Source organism: Anolis sagrei, chromosome 2 (genome assembly GCF_037176765.1).
Source record: "Anolis sagrei isolate rAnoSag1 chromosome 2, rAnoSag1.mat, whole genome shotgun sequence".
NCBI lineage: Eukaryota > Metazoa > Chordata > Lepidosauria > Squamata > Dactyloidae > Anolis > Anolis sagrei.
In genome coordinates, this window is record NC_090022.1 from 12,737,324 (window position 1) to 12,759,728 (window position 22,405).

The 22,405-nt window shown below is 44.8% G+C and overlaps 2 protein-coding genes across 3 annotated transcripts in view; one reads left to right on the top strand and one right to left on the bottom strand.

The window, feature by feature from the left end:
• Positions 1-22,405, bottom strand: part of LOC132765961 (zinc finger protein 208-like) — a 68,714-nt gene that overhangs the window by 17,831 nt on the left and 28,478 nt on the right. The window contains exons 7-11 of the mRNA XM_067463920.1: positions 20,799-20,869; positions 17,440-17,604; positions 9,913-10,693; positions 9,258-9,384; positions 6,507-7,460 (exon numbers count right to left, since the gene is read on the bottom strand). Of these exons, the coding sequence (XP_067320021.1) occupies positions 6,507-7,460; positions 9,258-9,384; positions 9,913-10,693; positions 17,440-17,604; positions 20,799-20,869 (2,098 nt within the window). The remainder of the gene's footprint in view (positions 1-6,506; positions 7,461-9,257; positions 9,385-9,912; positions 10,694-17,439; positions 17,605-20,798; positions 20,870-22,405) is intronic.
• Positions 11,815-20,998, top strand: LOC132766067 (zinc finger protein 397-like). Of its 2 annotated transcripts, none has more exons than XM_067465296.1 (4): positions 11,815-11,988; positions 17,162-17,862; positions 18,720-18,846; positions 19,903-20,998. In XM_067465296.1, the coding sequence occupies exons 2-4, from the start codon at positions 17,188-17,190 to the stop codon at positions 20,985-20,987; spliced, it is 1,887 nt and encodes a 628-aa protein (XP_067321397.1). In that variant the 5' UTR covers positions 11,815-11,988; positions 17,162-17,187; the 3' UTR covers positions 20,988-20,998. The 2 variants fall into 2 exon arrangements, with proteins under 2 accessions (XP_067321397.1, XP_060616390.2); XM_060760407.2 differs by having other exon boundaries at positions 19,906-20,998.

The window sequence follows — 22,405 nt, forward strand, 5'->3', positions numbered from 1 at the left end:
AATTTGAAGAGGCGCGAATGGAGGGTGAAAGAGAGAAACGTGCCAGGAGGAAGGCGCGTCAAGCCAGCCCTGACCGAGACCACCTTCCACCTGGAAACCAATGCCTTCACTGTGGGAGAAGATGCAGGTCAAGAATAGGGCTCCACAGCCACCTACAGACTCGCAAGAACACTGATCACGGAAGACTATCCTACTCGCCAACGAGGGATTGCCTAAGTAAGTAAGTTTATTGGAATGTTATTTTGCTACTGTGTTTATACTTTTTTTCTATGTGATTTTGATGATGTTGCCTGTTGTTTATGTTCTGGTTTTATTTTGCTGTAACATGTTGTCTGGGCTTGGTCCCATGTAAGCCGCTCCGAGTCCCCATTGGGGAAATGGTGACGGGGTATAAATAAAGTTTTTTATTATTATTAAATCATCATAACAGTCATTAAATTAAAAGCAATACTCAGTCCACAAACCCATTGATAGAACAATAAAACCGTATCCTCATATATATCTCCTTGCCAATCCATTTCCAGTCAAAGTGCTGCTTTATGTTTATTGTCCGAAAGCCTGGTCCCAAAACCAAGATTTTAATTTCTTCCTGAATGCCAGGAGGGATGAGGTCGATCGTATTTCATTTGGAAGCGCGTTCCACAGGCGGGGGGCTACAGCCGAGAAGGCCCTGTCTCTCGTCCCCGCCAGCCACATTTGCAATGTTGACGGGAGCAAGAGCAGGGCCTCCCCGATAATAATAATAATAATAATAATAATAATAATAATACTCAGTTCTTGTGGATTTTTTTCGGGCTATATGGCCATGTTCCAGAGGCATTTCTCCTGACGTTTCGCCTGCATCTATGGCAAGCATCCTCAGAGGTCTGCTGGAGCTGGGATAAAGGGGTTTATATATATATATATATAGAGAAGGTGGCGAGACTATACAGAAGATCTGTATAGGAAGGATAATAATATTGAGGATAGCTTTGACGGTGTGGTGAATGAATTAGAACCAGACATCCTGAGGAGTGAGGTGGAATGGGCCTTAAGAAGCATTGCTAACAACAAGGCAGCAGGAGACGACGGGATCCCAGCTGAACTGTTTAAAATCTTAAAAGATGATGCTGTCAAGGTGATGCATGCCATTTGCCAGCAAATATGGAAAACACAAGAATGGCCATCAGACTGGAAAAAATCAACTTATATCCCCATACCAAAAAAGGGAAATGCAAAGGACTGCTCCAACTTCCGTACAGTGGCCCTTATTTCTCATGCCAGTAAGGTAATGCTCAAGATCCTGCAAGGAAGACTCCAGCAATACATGGAGCGAGAGTTGCCAGATGTTCAGGCTGGGTTTAGAAAAGGTAGAGGAACGAGAGACCAAATTGCCAATATCCGCTGGATAATGGAGAAAAGCAGGGAGTTTCAGAAAAACATCTACTTCTGCTTCATTGACTATTCTAAAGCCTTTGACTGTGTGGATCATAATAAATTGTGGCAAGTTCTTAGTGGGATGGGCATCCCAAGCCACCTTGTCTCTCTCCTGAGGAATCTGTACAAGGACCAAGTAGCAACAGTAAGAACTGACCACGGAACAACAGACTGGTTCAAGATTGGGAAAGGCGTACGGCAAGGCTGCATCCTCTCACCCAACCTTTTTAACTTGTATGCAGAACACATCATGCGATGTGCGGGGCTGGATGAATGCAAAGCTGGGGTGAAAATGGCTGGAAGAAACATTAACAACCTCAGATATGCAGATGACACCACTCTGATGGCCGAAAGTGAGGAGGAGCTGAGGAACCTTCTAATCAAGGTGAAAGAAGAAAGCGCAAAAGCCGGGTTGCAGCTAAACGTCAAAAAAACCAAGATTATGGCAACAAGAATGATTGACAACTGGGAAATAGAGGGAGAAACCGTGGAGGCCGTGACAGACTTTGTATTTCTAGGTGCAAAGATTACTGCAGATGCAGACTGTGGCCAGGAAATCAGAAGACGCTTACTTCTTGGGAGGAGAGCAATGTCCAATCTCGATAAAATAGTAAAGAGTAGAGACATCAGACTGGCAACAAAGATCCGCCTAGTCAAAGCCATGGTATTCCCTGTAGTAACCTACGGATGTGAGAGCTGGACCTTAGGGAAGGCTGAGCGAAGGAAGATCGATGCTTTTGAACTGTGGTGCTGGAGGAAAGTTCTGAGAGTGCCTTGGACTGCGAGAAGATCCAACCAGTCCATCCTCCAGGAAATAAAGCCCGACTGCTCACTGGAGGGAAAGATACTAGAGACAAAGTTGAAGTACTTTGGCCACATCATGAGGAGACAGGAAAGCCTAGAGAAGACAATTATGCTGGGGAAAGTGGAAGGCAAAAGGAAGAGGGGCCGACCAAGGGCAAGATGGATGGATGGCATCCTTGAAGTGACTGGACTGACCTTGAGAGAGCTGAGGGTGGTAACGGCCGACAGGGAGCTCTGGCGTGGGCTGGTCCATGAGGTCACGAAGAGTCGGAGACGACTGAACGAATGAACAACAACAACAAAATATCTTTATATTATTATATATAATAATAATACTTTATTTATCTCCCCAAGGGGACTTGGGGAGGCTTACATGAGGCCAAGCCCAACAACACATTAGTAAAAACAAAACAGCAAGCAAATAAAGCAGTACAATTAATATAACTTACAGTATATTCTGGCGTATAAGACTACTTTTTAACCCAAGAAAATCTTCTCAAAAGTCAGGGGTCGTCTTATACGCGGGTGTAGTCTTATGCATGGGAGTCGTCTTAACTCTATATTTTAACTGGAAAAGTTGGGGGTCGTCTTATACGCCCAGTCGTCTTATATGCCGGAATTTACGGGTACATATAAACAATAACACAGAGAAAGATAATGTAGGGAGACCAACCCAACGGGTAGTAAAATGCTTCTGAGGACAATTGCAGAGAATTAATCAGAGCAAGGCATTGTTTCCTTATTCAGAGAATCTTAAGATGATCTTAAGTTACGAGGTGGGACGTAGAGGCAGATGCGTTCAGACAAGTATGCTGGGCCAGAACCGTATAGAGCTTTATAGGTCAGAACCAGCACTTTGAATTGAGCTCAGAAGTGGACAGGCAGCCAGTGGAGTTGACACAACAAGGGCGGTGGGGAGAGGCTATGGTTATTGTACTAGCCATAGGCCGTGACATAAAATATACATACTTTAAAAGTACAATAAGAACTTTACAATATAAATATTAAAACACGTTCCATATACTGGCTCTTTAAAAGTATAGTAGTAGTGACATGATAACAATTACAAATGTCTGATTTGTATCATCCCAAAATATCTCCATTATTATTTTTTAAATAATAGTCTTTATTAAAGTTTTTTTTCATTAAATCGTTACGAAAGTGAGAGAAATTGAAAAATAATAGAAATAGAAAGCTAACTGGTGATAAGAAGTATGAAAAAGAGGAGAAGGGGGGGAAAGGTAAAGAAAGAAAAGGAGGAGATAAAAATAATTGACAGGAAGGGGGGGGGAGAAGAAAAAAAGGTAGTGTGTTTCTTAAATTTTTTAAAAATGGATTTTACATCATCAGGAAGGGATTCAAATTATAGGAAAGATTCTACGTGAACATTAGGAAGAACTCCCTATCTTTAAGAAGAGCTGTTTAGCAGTGGAACTCTCTGCCTTGGAGTGTGGTGGACGCGCCTTACTTGGAAGCTTTTAAAGAGAGGTTGGATGGCCCTCCGTGGGGGGTGCTTTGATTGTGCTTTTCCTGCCTAGCAGGGGGTTGGACTAGATGGTCTGGTCTCTTCCAATTCTATGATTTCAATTTCCAGGCTTTCACTGTTCTTTATCAAATCACTAGCTTGGGGACCCGGCGCTGCCCGGGTTATTAGAGAAAGTGGGTAATGGCGGTTCTGTATGCCAAGTTTGGTCTTTATTGGTCATTGGATAACGGCTGCATTGTTTTCAGGAAGTGAGTGAAGGAACTTGAAGTCCCATCATCCATGGTCCACCCTCCTCCAAACAGCAGCAGGATATAGAGTGGGTCATGGGGGCTCTGTGTGCCAAATTTGGTCTTTATCAGTCATTGGATGAGGGTGGCAGTGGTTTCAGTAAGTTAGTGAAGGTACTGCAAGTCCCATCATCCAAAGTCCACCCTCCTCCAAACTGAAACAGGATGTAGATAGGGTCATGGGGGCTCTCTGTGCCAAGTTTGGTCTTGATCAGTCATTGGATGGGGTTCGCAGAGGTCTCAGAATGTGAGTGAAGGTACTGAAAGTCCCATCATCCATGATCAACCCTCCTCCAAAACTACAGCAATATGTAGAGTGGGTCATGGGGGCTCTGTGTGCCAAGTTTGGTCTTGATTGGTCATTAGATGTAGATTGCACTTTTATTATATGTATAGATAGAATCATAGAGTAGGAAGAGACCTCGTATGCTACTAAAATTGATTGTAGGGTATGCAATACAGTAGAATACTAATAATAATATATTATATTTATATATTTTATATTATATGTAATATCACTAATAATATTACAATATAATCGTATAGTACAATATAGTGATGTGTAGCGCTGATATTGATGTACTTTGCTAATGGTATAATGTATTGTATGTATGTATATGTGTGTGTGTGTGTGTGTGTGTGTGTGTATATATATATATATATATATATATATATCTCTTGTAAGCCGCTCTGAGTCCCCTTCGGGGTGAGAAGGGTGGCATATAAATGTCGCAAATAAATAAATAAATAAATGAAAGCACCTATGGAATAATGGAAGCTGTAGTTTTACATGGTCCTTAGCAATCTCTACTAGAGTCCGGTGCCTCACCAAACTACAAATCCCAAAGCTCCATAACACAGAGACATGATGTCAAATGACATTGATTCTACAGTGCAGTTGCGCCATAAGATATCTTATGTGCACAAGGATATTGTATATACTCACATGTTAGTATCTTCATGTATAAATTGTGGTCAAGTTTTGAGGCCAAAATGTTGGATTTTGACACCCTCTATGTGACTCCTACAAGCATTTTGTACCCAAGCATTAAAAAATGGCATAAACAATGCTGTGGTTGAGAGCAGCGAGGGTCAGTGCTTCTTTTACATTCTCCCAGGATGGAAAAGCTCTCACTTTTTCTCACTCTATACACAGAGATGGGCCTTTAAAAAAAAGAACTAGGGTACCCTACTTACATTGACCTGTGGATAAGTATACCCAGGATTTAGGGGGTTGATTTTTTGACTAGGATTTCTAGACTTATACATGAGTCCCCATGTATAAGGGTCCCCAAACTAAGTCCTGAGGCCTGAATGAGGCCCTGCAAGGTCATTTGCCCCACCCATACCCTAAACTTTAGTCTCAGGGCCACCTTAAATCTGAAACTACTTTTTTTTTGTCGTGTCAGGAGCGACTTGAGAAACTGCAAGTCACTTCTGGTGTGAGAGAATTGGCTGTCTGCAAGGACATTGCCCAGGGGATGCCTGGATGATTTGATGTTTTTATCATCCTTGTGGGAGGCTTCTCTCATGTCCCCGCATGAGGAGCTGAAGCTGACAGAGGGAGCTCATCTGCCTCTCCCCGGATTCGAACCTGGGTTTAACCTACTGCGCCACCGGAGGTACATAATAACAGCAATCATAATTAACTTGACTATCTCATCAGCTCAAGGCAGTCCACACTTATTTATTTCCTGTATTTGTATACCGCCTTTCTCAGCCTGCAGACAACTCAAGATTGTTTACAGGCAACAATTCGATGCACACAATATCATAAATACAATTAAAAACATTAATATATAATATAAAACCACAACAAATTAATAAAAACATAAACAACTAGTGTCTCCTTGTTAAAAACATTGTCTGGTTCCATCATCTAGTCGTTTCATTTTCTTATGTCAGTTACTCTGCATAGGAACACTTGCTCAAAAAGCCATGTCTTGACCTAGGGAGGGTGTTCCATAGCCGAGGGGCCACCACTGAGAAGTCCCTGTCTCTCATCCCCGCCAGATGTATTTGTGACGAAAGCGGGATCGAGAGCAGCCCCCCCCCCCCCCCAAGATGATCTCAAGGTCCTAGATGGTTCATAAAGGGAGATGCATTCAGACAGGTAAGTTGGGCCAGAACCATTCAGGGCTTTATCTGGTGCAACAGAGGAGTTGTATGCTCCTTCAGCGCCACTCCTGTTAGCAATCTGGCTGCCGACCGTTGCACCATTTTAAGCTTCCGGACAGTCTTCAAAGGCAACCCCATGTAGAGCACGTTGCAGTAGTCTTCCCACCGAAACACTGGTAAGTTTATATTGACTAAATTGTTCTTCATTTTAAATATTGTTTTGCTCCTCCTTTGTTCATTATTTTTTCAAACTATAGTTTCTCCTCCCAACGAGGGACCATGAACCCAGCTCTCTGCTTAAAAACTTTGCAGACACCTGACATAGAGTTTTATTTTTAAGATGCCATTTGACTGTTAGTTAGGTAAGGAGAAAAGACCAACACAGCCATGTCAGCATTCAGTAATTGCTAGTTTCATGTAGCTGTTTCTCTTGGCATGGGTTTTCTGATGTAAAGTCAGGCTGGCACTTTGACTGAAGCTCTTCCCACACTCTGAACAGGTGTACGGTTTCTCTCCAGTGTGGGTTCTCTTATGTTTGACAAGGGTGGACTGGTCGTGGAAGCTCTTGCCACATTCGGAGCAGGTATATGGCTTCTCCCCTGTGTGCATCCGTTGATGAAAGCTAAGGCTTCCATGGTGTCTGAAACACTTCCCACACTCTGTACATTTATAGGGTTTCTCCCCGGTGTGGATGATCTGGTGTGACTTGAGGTGGGCACTCCGACCAAAGCATTTCCCACACTCCACGCACTGATATGGCTTCTCCCCGGTGTGGATTATCTGGTGTGCCTTGAGATGGGCACTCCAACGAAAGCATTTCCCACATTCGGAGCACTGGTACGGCTTCTCTCCTGCATGGATTATCTGGTGTGACGAGAGATGGGTCTCCTGACCAAACGATTTACCACACTCCAGCTTCTCTTTTTGGCTCCTTGGATGCTTCATCTTACCAAGATCCAAATTCATAGACTGTCTCTCATCTGCACAAATACTTTGATTCCGGTATATGTAGGAACTTGTCCCTTCATAAAGCGTTTCACATTCAGTAAGGTTTTCACTCTGACTGAAGGTGTTTGCAAACATTAAATCCGATTCATCCTCAGAGTAAATTCTACTATGAACACTGGGGAAAGCAATCCCCCTTTTTTCTGTTTCCTGCTGGACTGAGATTTCATGGGAGTCTCCCACCTGAAATGAGAAGGATTTGGCTTTCAGCTCCTTCATCTGGCTTTCATATTGGCTCACTGGCCCATTTTGGCTCCAAACAGTCTCCTTGAATGCTTCACCCTCTGTCCTTTCTGAGGAATCCTCCCCTAGTTGCCCCTCATTCTCACTTTTACATTCATCACCTGTTGGAAATAAAGCAGAAGGCAAATTAAGACCCATTCTCACAACGCCACCAGGAAGCTTCCCAGGAAGGATCAGGGGAACAAGACACAGTGGTTGCTCCCGAGTCTTTGGAAAGTCTTCCCTGCAAAGTTAGGATCATCCCTCCTTGCTTTCTTTTCATTAACCAATGAAAATTGTATAGTCTGAGAAAGTTTTTGAATTTTGAGTAGGAGCCCAAAGAGAAATTGAACCCTATACTGTTTTTCTATTCCCCCCACCCCCAGCCCTTTTCTTTTGTTCCTCGCAAAGAATCAATTTCTGTGCTTCAACAAGCTTAATGTTTATTTACTCAGATTATTTTCTGTATACAGCTCCTTTGTCAGGTATAACAACAGTCACTGACCCCCACACACCAAGAATTATGACAAGAGTACAAGAATGTGCCCCAAACTAAGAGTGCAACTGTGCCCTCCCGACTTCTCGGGAAATGTGGAGTGCGCTTCTCTGGAAGTTTTTAAACAAAGGTGGGATGGCCATCTGTTGGAATGCTTTACATGGCAGAATGGAGATGGACTGGATAGTCCTTGCAGTCTCTTCTAACTGTGATTCTCAACCTTCCTAATGCCACAACCTCTCAATACAGTTCCTCATGTTGTGGTGACCCCCAACCATAACATTATTTTTTTTTACTACTTCATAACTGTGATTTTGCAACAGTTATGAATCGTAATGTAAATATCTGATATGCAGGATGTATTTTCATTCACTGGACCAAATTTGGCACAAATACTTGATACGCCCAAATCTGAATACTGATGGGGTTGGGCAGGGATTGATTTTGTCATTTGGGAGTTGTAGTTGCTGGGATTTATAAATCACTTACAATCAAAGAGCATTCTGAACCTCACCAATGATACAATTGGGCCAAACTTCCCACACGGAACCCCCATGACCAACAGAAAATACTGTGTTTTCTGATGGTCTTTGGCGACCCCTCTGACACCTCCTTGCAACACCCCCCCCCCCCCATGGGTCTCAACCTCTAGGTTGAGAAACGCTAGGTTAAAACATTTGTGCTGGCTGAACTGCTGACCTGAAGGTCGCTAGTTCAAATCTGTGACAGGGTGAGCTCCCCTCTGTCAGCTCAAGCTTCCCATGCAGAGACATTAGAGATGCCTCCCACAAGCGTCCCCTGGGCAACGCCTCTACAGATGGCCAATTCTCTCACACCAGAAGTGACTTGCAATTTCTCAAGTCGCCTCTGACATGATTTTAAAAAAAATATCTTTCTAGGCATTTGCTAGATCCTCCAGTGTAATTCTATGGTATGTATCCCCTGGAAGTTTTTGAACTTTGATGGCCAGAACTGGATACAATAATCCAGGTTAGGATTGAACAAGGATGATGACAATTTTCAGGCCAAGGGTCTGCCTATGCAGCCCCTTAACTTACCCCAGGAAAGGGGAATCTTTGGTGTTCCAGATGCTACAACTTTGAATCCCCTTTGGCAAAGCATTAAAGGAGCTTGGAGCCCGATGTTCCTTGCAGACTATCCGAAGTTCTGAGGGAAGGCCCTAGTAAGGGCGAGGACCATTCCAGACAGGCCCTAGATCCTGGGATCTGATCCCAGATTTTCTGTTTATCCCAGATTATCCACCAGTGCGGATTCATAGCATCCAGTTTAAAGCAGAAAACCTGGGATCACATCCTGGGATATAGGGCCTGTCTGGAACGGTATGCAAAACAGTCACAGTGTTGTAGTTAGTCTAGGAAGAACATCTCATAATTTAAGGACACAAACAGCCCGTTCTTCTTACCCAAGGGTCTAATATCCCTGTCGTCATTTTCCTGTTTGGTCTCCACACTAAATGTCTTCTGCTCCATCTCAGGCAGGGCTTGGACACCTTCAGGGGAACCCACCGTCTCCTCTTCCTCTAACGGCACCTAAAATATTTATCACTTGTTTTCCAAATGTATATCTTAAGTACATGGCTTTCCTCTGCTCTACACTGTCCTCAAAAATATTTGTGAGATAGGTCAGGGCCAAATAAAAAAACAATTAGTTTCATGGTCCAGAAGGGACTTGAATCCAGCTCTTGTAAGTCCCAATCCCACATTAAACCTTCTGCCTGGCCATTAGATGGGTCTGCGTTTGCTCTTTGCAGGGCACTCCTCACCCACACTGTATTTCAACGTTCCCTTAAATTAAAAATTCAGTACGCCTTATTTCCTCATTTGGGAGGCTTTTTAAAAACCACAAAGTAAGCTGAGAGTTTAGAATCTTTTAGAGTTGAAGCCAGCTTAAAAACCTAAAATTATTCAGGCTCAACGACTATACAAGATGTGGAAAAAGTCAACAAAAATAGTTGACAGAATGAAACTTTTCAAGCTGTTGAAACCTCAACCCGTACTGAGCCTACAGGATCGATACAGTGTGAGGTATACAGGATTGAGACAATGAGTGGTCCTCACCTGGTTTGCCTGCCCCCTGGCCTGTCCTTGCTTCTGGAGGAATTCCTCTGCCAAGACCACCGCCTGGGAGCAAGTCTCTGGACCACATTCCTTGACCCAGGCCTCAATCTCTGGAGGCAGGACGGCCAAGAACTGCTCCAAGATCAACAGCTCCAGGATCTCCTCCTTCGAATGCCTTTCAGCTTTCAACCACCGGCAACACAGTTCCTGAAGCTGGCCGTAAGCCCCTCTCGGCCCCTCAACCTCCCGATAGCGGAAACGTCGGAAACACTGCCGCTGCTTCTCCCGCCACATGGCATCCCTGTGTAAGATGGCAGCCCTCACTTTCCCATAATCATCCCTGCCTTTGGCCTCCAGGCTGGTGAAGGCCCGCCTGGCCTCTCCGCTCAATGCTGGCAGGAGCCGGGGCACCCACTCTTCCTTGGGCCACCGGCAGGCTTGGGCCACTTGCTCAAAGGAGGCCAGGAAGGCTTTGGCATCATCCCATGGCTCCTCCCTTGACTCAGAGGTTCCCAAGCTTGGGTGAGGGCCTTCCACGCTCTTCAGGAACTCTTGCCATTGGGTTTCCCATTGCTGAAGCGAGTCTTTGTCGGGCTCCTCTTTCACCTCCGTTGGTCTCCTTGGCAGGAATGCACCCATCATCCCAACATGACAGCTTCCTCTCACTTCTCGTGACACCTGCCCTGATATATTACTTGTAAGGGCTTCATGGGTCTCCATTTTCATCCTTGGACAATAATGTCTATTGTGTTTTAACTTTAGTCTCAGGTATTTTATTATATGTATATTTTAAAATGCTTTCATGTTTGCATTCTAACTATGTTTTAATATGTGATGCGATGTTGTAGATATATGCATCTTTTGGATATATGTTGTACCCTGCCTCGATCTGAAGGAGAGGCCAACAAATTATTATTAGTAGTAGTAGTATTAGTATTATTGTTATTATTATTATTATTATTTGAAACTGTGAAAAATTCTAGAATCTATCATAGCAGTCTAAACATCCACATGGAGATTTCTGCCTGGAAAATAGGAAGAAAATAATATTACAAAACATTCACATCTTTAATGTTTTTAATGCATATTTATAACTATTTTATTGTATATATGGTTATTTTTATTATGTGTTTACATCATATTGGCATTGAATTGTTGCCTATGGAAGCCACTCTGAGTCCTTCCTCGGAGGTTGAGAAGGACGGGGTATAAATGTTCTAAATAAATAAATATTTTAAGAGGAATTATGAAAACAAAGATGCAAGACCAGAATGGAACTGGCTGTTGAATAAGTAACCATTTAGTGAAAAAAAGTCTAGACCAAGGGGCCAGCTGACACCTCTCAACAAAGGATTCCCCCAGGTAGGAAGCAGCCAGGCTTTGAAGCTGCAAGGCCATTCAATGCTAACCAAGGTGGCCAATTCCAACATTCCTACTTCCCTCAAACATACAAGGGTTCTTTCCCCCACCCTGGACATTATTCCAAAGATAGATAAACCCCACTTTCCTAGTTTCCAGAGGCCTCACAACCTCTGAGGATGCCTGCCACAGATGTGGGGGAAACGTCAGGAAAGAATGCTTCTGGAACATGGCCAGACAGCTCAGAAAACTCACTTTATCCCAGTAATTCCGGCCATGAAAACCTTCCACAACACATTAAATAAATCCAAGAGCTCCGGCTCAGATGTTTCTCCTTTCCCTCCAAAGAAAGAAAAGCCAAAGGCAGGAGTTCCCCAAGAAGCTGCTTTTGGAGAAGCCCAACCAGGAAGAAACACTGCCGGAAGTCCTCTCTAGCCACCTGTAGTTCCAGATCTCGACGGTTTACCTTCTAGCAGCCATTGGTTCTCCAGGCTTTTGGACTGGAACTGCAGGTGGCTAGAGGGGACTTCCGGCCGTGTTGTGTTTTCCCCGGATGTGGGCTGTGTCCTCCTCTTCCTGTTTGGGCTTCTCCTCCAGAAGAGGCTTCTTGGGGAACTCCTGCCTTTGGCTTTTCTTTCTTGGAGGATTTTGGAGGAAAAGAACAAAGATTTCAGCCTGAATTCCTGGATTTAGATGGAAGGAACTGGAGGGATGGAGGTGAGTGAAGGGGAAGGAGAGGAAAAGAAAAGCAAATCGAGTCTGATGGGAAATTTTTCCCTTTCTTCCTGGTTAGTATTTATTTATTTACCGCATTTGTATACCGAGAGGCAGGGCCTTCTCTGTAGTGGCCCCTCAGCTGTGGATCTCCCTCCCTTATGAGATTCGATCTATCCCATCCCTCCTGGTCTTCTGGGGAAGGAATGCACTTCACACTCCTGACACTGCCCTGGCTCCATGTTGGGTCATCCTGGGAATTGCAGTTTCACAAGGGAAGTCTGACTTGGCCACGGTGGTCCACGCTTTGGTTACATCCCGTTTAGACTACTGCAACGCTCTCTACGTGGGGTTGCCTCTGAAGACTGCCCGGAAGCTGCAGCTAGTCCAACGCTCGGCAGCCAGACTACTAACGGGTGCTGGGTACAGGGAGCACACCACTCCGCTGTTACACCAGCTCCACTGGCTGCCAATTAGCTTCCGAGCACAATTCAAAGTGCTGGTGCTAACCTATAAAGCCCTAAACGACTCCGGCCCTGTTTACCTCTCCGAACGTATTCTCCCCTATGAACCACCAAGATTATTGAGATCGTCTGGAGAGGCCCTGCTCTCGGTCCCACTGGCCTCGCAAGCGCGTCTGGTGGGGACGAGGGACAGGGCCTTCTCTGTGGTGGCCCCTCGGCTCTGGAACTCTCTCCCACTGGAGATCAGAACCGCCCCCTCTATCCTGACGTTTAGGAAACAGGTGAAGACGTGGTTATGGAGACAGGCATTCGACGAGTGAGCCAATACCCTGAGATATGGAAGGAGGAGGATGAACAACGATTTTAGTGTGACGACTGACCATTGTAGTTATTGAATGTAATTGTTGTTTTAATGTTTTACTGTAATATGAATTATGATGTTTTATTGATTGTATGTGATATTATGGTTGGAAACCGGTCTGAGTCCCTCAAGAGAGGTGAGAAGGTCAGTATACAAAACTTTTAAACAAATAAATAAATAAAATTCCCCTTCTCTGTCCTCTTTTCGTAGGGACTTCAAGACCTGGTGGTTTCATCGGGCCCTTGAAAACGATTAGTCTCCATCTTTATTTATTTTATTTATTTATAGCATTTCTACCCCGCTCTTCTCAACCCCCCGGGTTTTTGTTAGAGCGGCTAACAAAAAGGCAACAATTCGATGCCACAATCAATAACACAGTATAAAACCATAAATACATACAAAGTTAAAACAATAGCAATTAATTAACCAAATTATCATAACAGTCATTAAAACAATACGCAGTCCACAAACCCATTGATAGAACAATAAAACCGTATCCTCATACATATCGTCTTACCAGTCTATTTCCAATCAAAGTGCTGCTTTATGTTTATTGTCTGAAAGCCTGGTCCCAAAACCAAGATTTTAATTTCTTCCTGAACGCCAGGGGGGATGGAGTCAATCGTATTTCATTTGGAAGCGAATTCCACAGGTGGGGGGCTACAGCCGAGAAGGCCCTGTCTCTCGTCCCCACCACCCGCGTTTGCGATGTTGGTGGGAGCGAGAGCAGGGCCTCCCCAGATGATCTTAAGTTACGAGGTGGGACATAGAGGCAGATGCGTTCAGACAAGTAAGCTGGGCCAGAACCGTATAGAGCAGTGGTTCTCAACCTGGGATCCCCAGATGTTTTTGGCCTACAACTCCCAGAAATCCCAGCCAGTTTACCAGCTGTTAGGACTTCTGGGAGTTGAAGGCAAAAAACATCTGGGGACCCCAGGTTGAGAACCACTGGTATAGAGCTTTATAGGTCAAAACCAGCACTTTGAATTGAGCTCAGAAGTGGACAGGCAGCCAGTGGAGCTGACACAACAAGGGGGTGGTATATTCCCTGTATGTAGCTCCTGTTAGTAATCTGGCTGCCGTTCGTTGGACTAACTGCAATTTCCGAACTGTCTTCAAAGGCAGTCCCATGTAGAGTGGCCCTGTTCATCAGTTAGGGCCCAGCCTTGCACCTTACCAATAATAATAATAATAATAATAATAATAATAATAATAATACTTTATACCCCACCACCATCTCCCCAAGGGACTCGGAGCAACTTACATGAGGCCAAGCCAAACAACACATCAATAAAAAACAACAAGCAATAAGCAAAATAATACAATTAAGATAACTCACACATAGACAATAACACACAATGATTTAAAAACCTATGGCCAGGTCAGATGTAATAGATGTAATAGTTAAAACTTTAAAAATAAATGCTGGACATGAACAGAGGATGGGTTTTAAACCCTCTAGTAGGAGGGTTTTAAACCAAAAGTAGAGAGCAACCCTATGGGTAATTAAAGTACTTCTCAGGATATTTTGCAGGGGATTGTTTCCTTTATTCAGGGAAGGCACACTAGAACAGCCACATTTTCAGGCTCCTCCTAAAGACTGCCAATGTGGGGGCTTGTCTGATATCCTTAGGGAGTGAGTTCCAGAGTCGGGGGGCCACCATGGAGAAGACCCTCCGCCTCGTCCCCACCAATCGTGCCTGCGAAAGAGGTGGGAACGAGAGCAGGGCTCTCCAGATGATCGAAGAGATCGCGTTCGTACACAGAAATGCGGTTACCCATTCCCTGGTTCCTCTTCCATCTTGGGGTACTAGCCCTGGCCCAGACATTTCCTAATAATTGTCAGTAGGGCCTGGAAATGAGTAGCCCCAGGCCCTACTCTGGTTAGTATTTATTTATTTACCGCATTTGTATACCGCCATTTTCAGCCAGAGGTGACTCAAGGCGGTTCACAGTCGGCAGCGATTTAATGCCATAATAAATATCAAAATACAGTTAAAACAATTATAAAAACAATTCAACATTTAAAATGTAATATAAAAGAAACAATAATATATGTAAAAAACAAAATCCTTGGCGTCTCCTTACTAAAATAGTTGTCCAATTGCATTGTCAGTCGTTCCATATATTCGTTTTCGTCTAATTATGCTCCAGTAGTAAAAGCTTGCTTGAAGAGCCAGGTCTTAACCATTTTGTGGAAGGTCAAAGGGGAGGAAGCCAATCTTATATCCCTGGGAAGGGTAGTCCATAGCTGAGGGGGCACCACTGAGAAGACCCTGTCTCTCGTCCCCACCAAACACATCTGCAAGAAAGGCAGGATCGAGAGCAGGGCCTCCCCAGATGATCTTAAAGTCCTAGATGGTTCATAAGGGGACATATGTTCAGATAGGTAAGCCGGACTGGAACCGTTTAGGGTTTTATAGCCAAAGCCAGTACTTTGAATAGTGCCCGGTAGCAAACTGGCAGCCAGTGGAGCTGGCACAACAGAGGAGTCGTGTGCTCCCTGAGCGCCGCTCCCATTAGCAACCTCGCTGCCAACCGTTAGACCATTTCAAGCTTCCGGACAGTCTTCAAAGGCAACCCCACGTAGAGAGCATTGCAGTAGTCTATACGGGATGTAACTAGAGTACCACTCTTTGCACTTTATCCATTTCCCAGCCTGTATTAGTACCACATGAGCCTGACCCAGCTCTTTCAAATGGTCTAGGCTCTCAGGAAAGTCAGACCATTGGTAACTTATTTTGCACAATGGAATAATGGTGGAATTGGTTTGGTTTAATGTATAGGATTGTGTAAATAGTTTTATGCCTATGTTTTTAAATGGTTTCTCTGTATGTTTTTTGTGTCCTTGCTTATGTTATTAGTTTCCGGGCACAATTCAAAGTGCTGGTCTTAACCTATAAAGCCCTGAACAGTTTTGGCCCAGTTTACCTGTCCAAATGTATCTCCCTCTATGTACCACCAAGGACCTTAAGATCATCTGGCGAGGCCCTGCTCTCGGTCCACTGCTACTGCAGTCACTTTTGGTGGGGATGAGAGACAGGGCCTTCTCTGTAGTGGCCCTTCAGCTGTGGATCTCCCTCCCTTATGAGATTAGATCTGTCCCACCCCTCCTGATCTTCTGGAAGAAACTCAAATCCTGGCTGTGGGATCAAGCGTTTGCAGAATAGACTGATTTACTGGTGAAGATAAGGTTTTAGTGGACTGCTATGGGCTGATTTGGATGACGATTTGAATTGGCAAACTGTTTTAATGTATATTTATAACTGTTTTTAATGTATGCTAATTGAATTTTATGTTATGTTATTAGATTGTGTCGGCATTGAATAGTTGCCTGTTAGAAGCCATTCTGAGTCCCTTTTTGGAGGTGGGAAGGATTGGGTATAAATGTTATAAATAAATAATGTGGAAACTGCCCAGAGTCCACGAGGGGAGATTGAGCAGTATATAAAGAAAGTTCTTCTTGTTGTTGTTATTAGTATTAGTATTATTCTCTGCCAAATAATGCTGGTGCCTCCTCAAACCACAACTGCCCTGATGCCATAGCATTGAGTCTGGCAGTTAAAGGGGGCACCGAACTGCGTTCATTCGCCAATGTAGATGCCCCATGAGTTATTGTGACCAGTTTAATTCCATTTTAATTTCTTTCCACATAAAGTGTACTTTCTTCATGTTTTTATTTGTCTGGCTTTTTTGCGTTGTGTCCCAATTGTGGGAGGAAAAGAGGGATAATAAATACACAAATGAACAAGTTAATGTATTCCTCAGCATTAGACACCAAGGTTAGATTTGATGGGAGTTGAGATACAGTAGCAGCTGGAAGAGTGCTACAACCTCACAACCTCTGAGAATGCTTGCCACAGATGCAGGCGAAACATCAGGAAAGAATGCTTCTAGAACATGGCCATACAACCCGAAAAATCTACAACAACCTAGCCTTTGACAGTACATGGAAGACTGCTGCTTTCTCTGTCTAGTCAAGATAATGGGGTTGGATTTAGAGAGAAGGCTTGTGGATATGATGCCCAATGTTAAAATGCCCTGCACACTTTCCCCAACCTCAGAGCCATAAGTGCTGTTGGGCTGCTATTAACTGGTCAGAGTTGTCATTCAATAACATCTGGGGACCCAAACCAGATAAAAACTAAAGAGCATCATATACTATGTAAAAGAATTATAGCTGTCCCTCTGTATCCACAGATTCTCCATCCATGATCCAATGGCCCTTTGAAGGGAGACATAAGGCTGGCGAGGCTTTTGATTAAAATAGGCTTGAGACTCCCGGTCACTTGCTTTCGTCACTCTTCCTCTTTAAAATGTATACGTTGGGTAATCTTCTTTTTTCTTCCAGTTTTCCAGGTAAAAAGCTCCAGACAGATGTTTAGGCTGCTTCAGCAGAGTCTAGCATTTCCCACCAATTCAGGTTACTGTCCAAGGATAAAAATGGAGAGCCAAGAAGATGTTACAGGGCATGTATCACAGGATGTGAGAGAGAGCTGCCACGTTGGGATGACGAAGGCATTCCTGCCAAGGAGACCAGCAGAGGTGAAACAGGAGCCCAACGAAGACTTGCTTCAGCAGTGGGAAACCCAATGGCAGAAGTCCCTGAAGAACATGGCAGGTCCTCACCCAAACTGGGGAAGCTCTGAATCGAGGGAAGAGCCGTGGGACAACACCAAAGCCTTCCTGGCCTCCTTTGAGCAAGTGGCCCAAGCCTGCCGGTGGCCCAAGGAAGAGTGGGTGCCCCGGCTCCTGCCAGCATTGAGCGGAGAGGCCAAGCGGGTCTTTACCCGCCTGGAGAACGAAGGCAGAGAGGATTATGGGAAAGTGAAGGCCGCCATCTTGCAGCGGCAGTGCTTCCAACCTTCAACTGAAAGGCATTCGAAGGAGCAGATCCTGGAACTGCTGGTCTTGGAGCAATTCATGGCCGTCCTACCTCCAGAGATAGCGGCCTGGGTCAAGCAATGTGGTCCAGAGACTTTCTCCCAGGCGGTGGCCTTGGCAGAGGACTTCCTTCAGAAGCAGCGAGAGGCCAGGAGGCAGGCAAACCAGGTGAGGACCATTCATTGGGTTCCAGGCTTCCCTAAGGGCTGTTTTGTGCAAGATGCCAACAGATCTTCTTCATTTATCAAGCCAGGGCGGCAGTGTATTTAGGTCTGGAGAAAGTAAAATGTTGCCATTAAGGGGCTATCTTTGAGCCTTCTCAGGTCTCCAACATGCCCTCTGCCCCAATAGTTAATCCTCAGTTTACAGCAGGAGAAATAATAATAATAAACTCTATTTACAACCTGCTTCCATCTCCCCAAAGGGGACTCGGGGCGGCTAACATGAGGCCAAGCCCAAAAAACAATAGAACAAAATTAGACACAAAACATAAGAAAAATTACATCACAACAGAATACATAAAGTAACAAAATAAAATAATCAGTGTAAAATAACATAATAAAAATCAAACAAAAACGGCGGGCTAGATGCACGAGATAAAATATTAAAATGTTAAAACCCTGGTTGAGATAGGAATAGAACAAATGTAATTATGAAGGCGGAGCCAAGACGGAGGAGCAAAGGGGTTTGACCTTTATTAAGGATGGGGAAAGTGGCCAAATCACAAAGGTGATGAAGGATACTGAGAGTTTAAGAAAAAGTTAAAATACAGTGGTGGTGAGGAGTGCCATGCAAAGAGCAAATGAGGCCCCATCAAATTCCCAGGTAGTAGGTTTAATGTAAGATTGTGACGTGCAAGATCTCAGTTCAAGTCCTTTCTGGACTACAAAATGTGTTGTGGGACCACAGGATAGTTATTTTCTCTGGCCCTGACCTAACTCACAAATACTTTGAGGACTGTGTAGAGCAGAGAAAAGATATATCTGTGACGTATACATTTGGGTAACAAGAGATAAATATTTTAGGTGCCATTAGAGGAAGAGGAGGCGGAGGGGCCCCCTGAAGCTGGCCAAGCCTTGCCTGAGTGTGAGCAGAAGAAACTTAGTATGGAGATCAAACAGGAAGATGATGACTGGGATGCTGGACTTTCGGGTGAGAAAAAATGAGCTGTTTGTGTCCTTAGATGTTGGGGGTGTTCTACCTAGACTACCCACAGCACTGTGGATGCTTCTCCCCCTGAGTAGGGCCTTCCCTTCTTCCTTTGGGTAGTCTAAGCCCAAGACTCTGCCAGGTACATGGGCCTCCTCCCCAAACTACAGTTGCCTTAATCCTATAGCATTGAGCCCTGGCAGTTAAAAGGGGCACCGCACTACATTCATTTGACAGTGGAGATTCAACCTCCATTGTTGTGACCAGTTTGTTTTTAATTTTTTTAATATTGGTAATAAATATGGAGCCCCCAGTGGCACAGCGGGTTAAACCACCAAGCTGCTGAACTTGCTGACTGAAAGGTCACAGGTTCGAATCCGGGGAGCCGTGTGAGCTTCCACTGTTAGCTCCGGCTTCTGCCAACCTAGCAGTACGGAAAAATGCAGATGTGAGTAGATCAGTAGGTACTGCTCTGTCAGGAAGGTAACGGTGTTCCATGCAGTTATGACTTCCACATGATCTTGGAGGTGTCTATGGACAACGTCGGCTCTTCGGCTTAGAAATGGAGATGAGCACCAACCCCCAGAGTTGGACACAACTGGACTTAATGTCAGGGGAAAACCTTGTCATTTGCAACACCACAGCTACCCTTTTAGTTTGTGGCAAAGTATTGTACTCTTTTCATAATTTTGTGGTATATGTGGGTCGTTGACTGTTGTTTCACCTGATGAAGGAGATGTATACGGTAAATAATCTGCATAAAAACATGAAGCTTGTTGAACCACAGAAATGGATGCTGGGTGAGGAACAGAAGATATGAAAAATTAGAAAAACAATATAGGTTTCAGTTTCTCTTTGAGCTCTTATTTGAGATCCAGAAACTTTTTCAGACTATACATTTTTTACTTCTCAGTGAAACGAAAGAAATATGGGACAATCCTAACCTCATCAGGGAAGAATTTCCAAAGACTAGGGTGCAACCACTATGTCTTGTTCCCTCTAAACCTTTCTGGTGGCATTCTGAGAATGAGTCTTAATTTTCCATGTTTTTTTTTCCAGCAGGTGATGAATGGGAAGGTGAAAATGAGGGGCAACTAGGTGAGGATTCCTCAGAAAGAACAGAGGGTGAAGCATTGAAAGAGGATGTTTGGAGCCAAGATGGGCCAGCGAGTCAAGATGGAAGCCACATAGAAGCCAAATCCTTCCCATTTCAGGTGGGAGGCTTTCAGACAATCTCAATCCAACAGGAAAGCGAGAAAGAAAAAAGGGGAATTGCTTTCCCCAGTGAGAACAAATCAGATTTAATGTTTGCAAACACTTTCAATCAGAGTGGAAACCTCACCGAATGTGAAACACTTTATGAAGGGATGAGTTCCAACATATATCTCAATCAAAATATTTCTGCAGATGAGAGACAGAATATGAATTCAGATCTTGGTAAGATGAAGCATTCAAGGATCCCAAAGGAGGAGAAGCTTTATAAATGTTTGGAGTGTGGGAAATGCTTTGGCTGTAAGACCCACCTGTCATCACACCAGATAATCCACACTGGGGAGAAGCCGTATGAGTGCTTGGAGTGCGGGAAATGCTTTTCTTGGAAGACCCACCTTGTGAGACACCAGATAATCCACACTGGGGAGAAGCCGTATCAGTGCATGGAGTGTGGGAAATGCTTTAGTCAGAGTGCCTACCTCAAGTCACACCAGGTAATCCACACTGGGGAGAAGCCATACCAATGCTCCGAATGTGGGAAAAGCTTCAACTCCAGCACCCACTTGAGTAGACATCAGAAGATCCACGAGGGGGAGAAACCATTCCCCTGCCCGGATTGCAGCAAAAGTTTCGTCGACGAGTCGAGGCTCATTAAGCACCAAAGAATGCACACGAGGGAGAAGCCCTATGAATGTTCAGAGTGCGGAAAGAGTTTCAGCCACCTAAGAAACTTTAGGACCCACCTACGGATACACACCGGGGAGAAGCCGTATACCTGCTCCGAATGTGGGAAGAGTTTCACAGCCGAGTCCACCTTTGTCAGACATAAGAGAATCCACACCGGAGAGAAACCGTTCACCTGTTCAGAGTGCGGAAAGGGCTTCAGTCAAAGTAACAGCCTGACTTTACATCAGAGAACTCATGCCAAGTGAAGCTGGGGTGGGCCTGGGAGGGGCGGGACCAGGGCAGACAAAACTCAGGAGGGGCTGGGGCTGGGATGGGGCCAGGGACAGATCACCTTCATTCTTTCCTTTGACCATAAGAATGGGCCTGCTCATCCCATTCTTATGCTGGGAGAAAGGTGAGGCTTCCCTACTTGCCTGTCTCTTCTGCCAGCATCATCCTGATGCCAGGAGAAGAGAAAGGTATCTCAGGTGGCTTTGCAGGTGCTTTGTTTACCACCTGCCTCTGCCTGGGCCGAGCTTCTCCTGGTGCCAGGACACAGCCTCACCTCATCCTGGCACCAGGAGAAGGAAGATGCAAGCAGCAGGTGAGGTGGTTTTGGAGTTGCTTCCCTGGCCCCTTGTCTCTTTGCCCAGGTCAAGCACCTCCTGGCATCAGGACACTGCCTCACCTCATCCTGACACCAGGAGAAGGAAGATGCAAGCAGCAGGCAAGGTGGCTTTGCAGCCACTTCACCCACCACTTGCCTCTTCACCCGAGCTAGGCTTCTCCCAGCATTGCGACAGGACCGCTTTTCATTATGTCATTATGCCAGGAGGAGGGCCCAAGGAAGGCACGCAGCAACTGAGAGCATGCCTTCCTCCCTCGTCCTTTCGGTATAAGGATATCGCACTCCGCCACGTACTTATGCCCAGAGGTCGGCGGAAATTTTGAGGTAAGGACATAAGGGCCCAGAGATCCGTGTTCGGCCCACGTGTCTTAGTCTGCCCATGCCTGGTCTAGTGGCGTCCTTAAAATAAATACCCTATATCAGTCATACTCAAACTTTTAAAAATGGTTTTTATTGAAGTACCTTTTAACAGGTATAGGAGACCCGGTGGCACAGTGGGTTAAAGCGCTGAGCTGCTGAGTTTGTTGACCGAAAGGTTGCAGGTTCGATTCCCGGGCGCAGCGTGAGCTTCCGCTGTCAGCCCTAGCTTCTGCCAACCTAGCAGTTCAAAAACATGCAAACGTGAGTAGATCAATAGGTACCACTCCAGCAGGAAGGTAACGGCACTCCATGCAGTCATGCCGACCACATGAGCTTGGAGGTGTCTATGGACAACGCCTGGAAATGGAGATGAGCACCACACCTCAGAGTCAAACATGACTGGACTTAATGTCAGGGGGACAACCTTTACCTACCTTTTAACAGATGAGTAATAATTAAAAATAGAAGAGGAGAGAAGAAAAATGAACCCACCTAGGAGAAGGGAAAAAAAGGGAGAAAGAAAAATATCTAGAAAGGGATGGAAAATAAGTCTATGTCCTTCCAATCTGTTTCATCACCACCGAGGTCTATTTTCTCTTTGGTTTCTGCCCATCCACGCTTCCCCTATTTACTCTTATCCTCTGCTGCGCTTATGTTCTTTGACTCAAACATAATTATATAATTAAGTTCTTTCTC

Excerpts from the sequence above, each read along its gene's own strand:
- LOC132766067 (XM_067465296.1), top strand. The coding sequence starts at position 17,188 with ATGTTTAGGCTGCTTCAGCAGAGTCTAGCATTTCCCACCAATTCAGGT. Across the intron at positions 17,863-18,719 it reads CCAGGAGGCAGGCAAACCAG|GTGCCATTAGAGGAAGAGGA; the intron begins GTGAGGACCATT and ends TAAATATTTTAG. Across the intron at positions 18,847-19,902 it reads CTGGGATGCTGGACTTTCGG|CAGGTGATGAATGGGAAGGT; the intron begins GTGAGAAAAAAT and ends TTTTTTTTCCAG.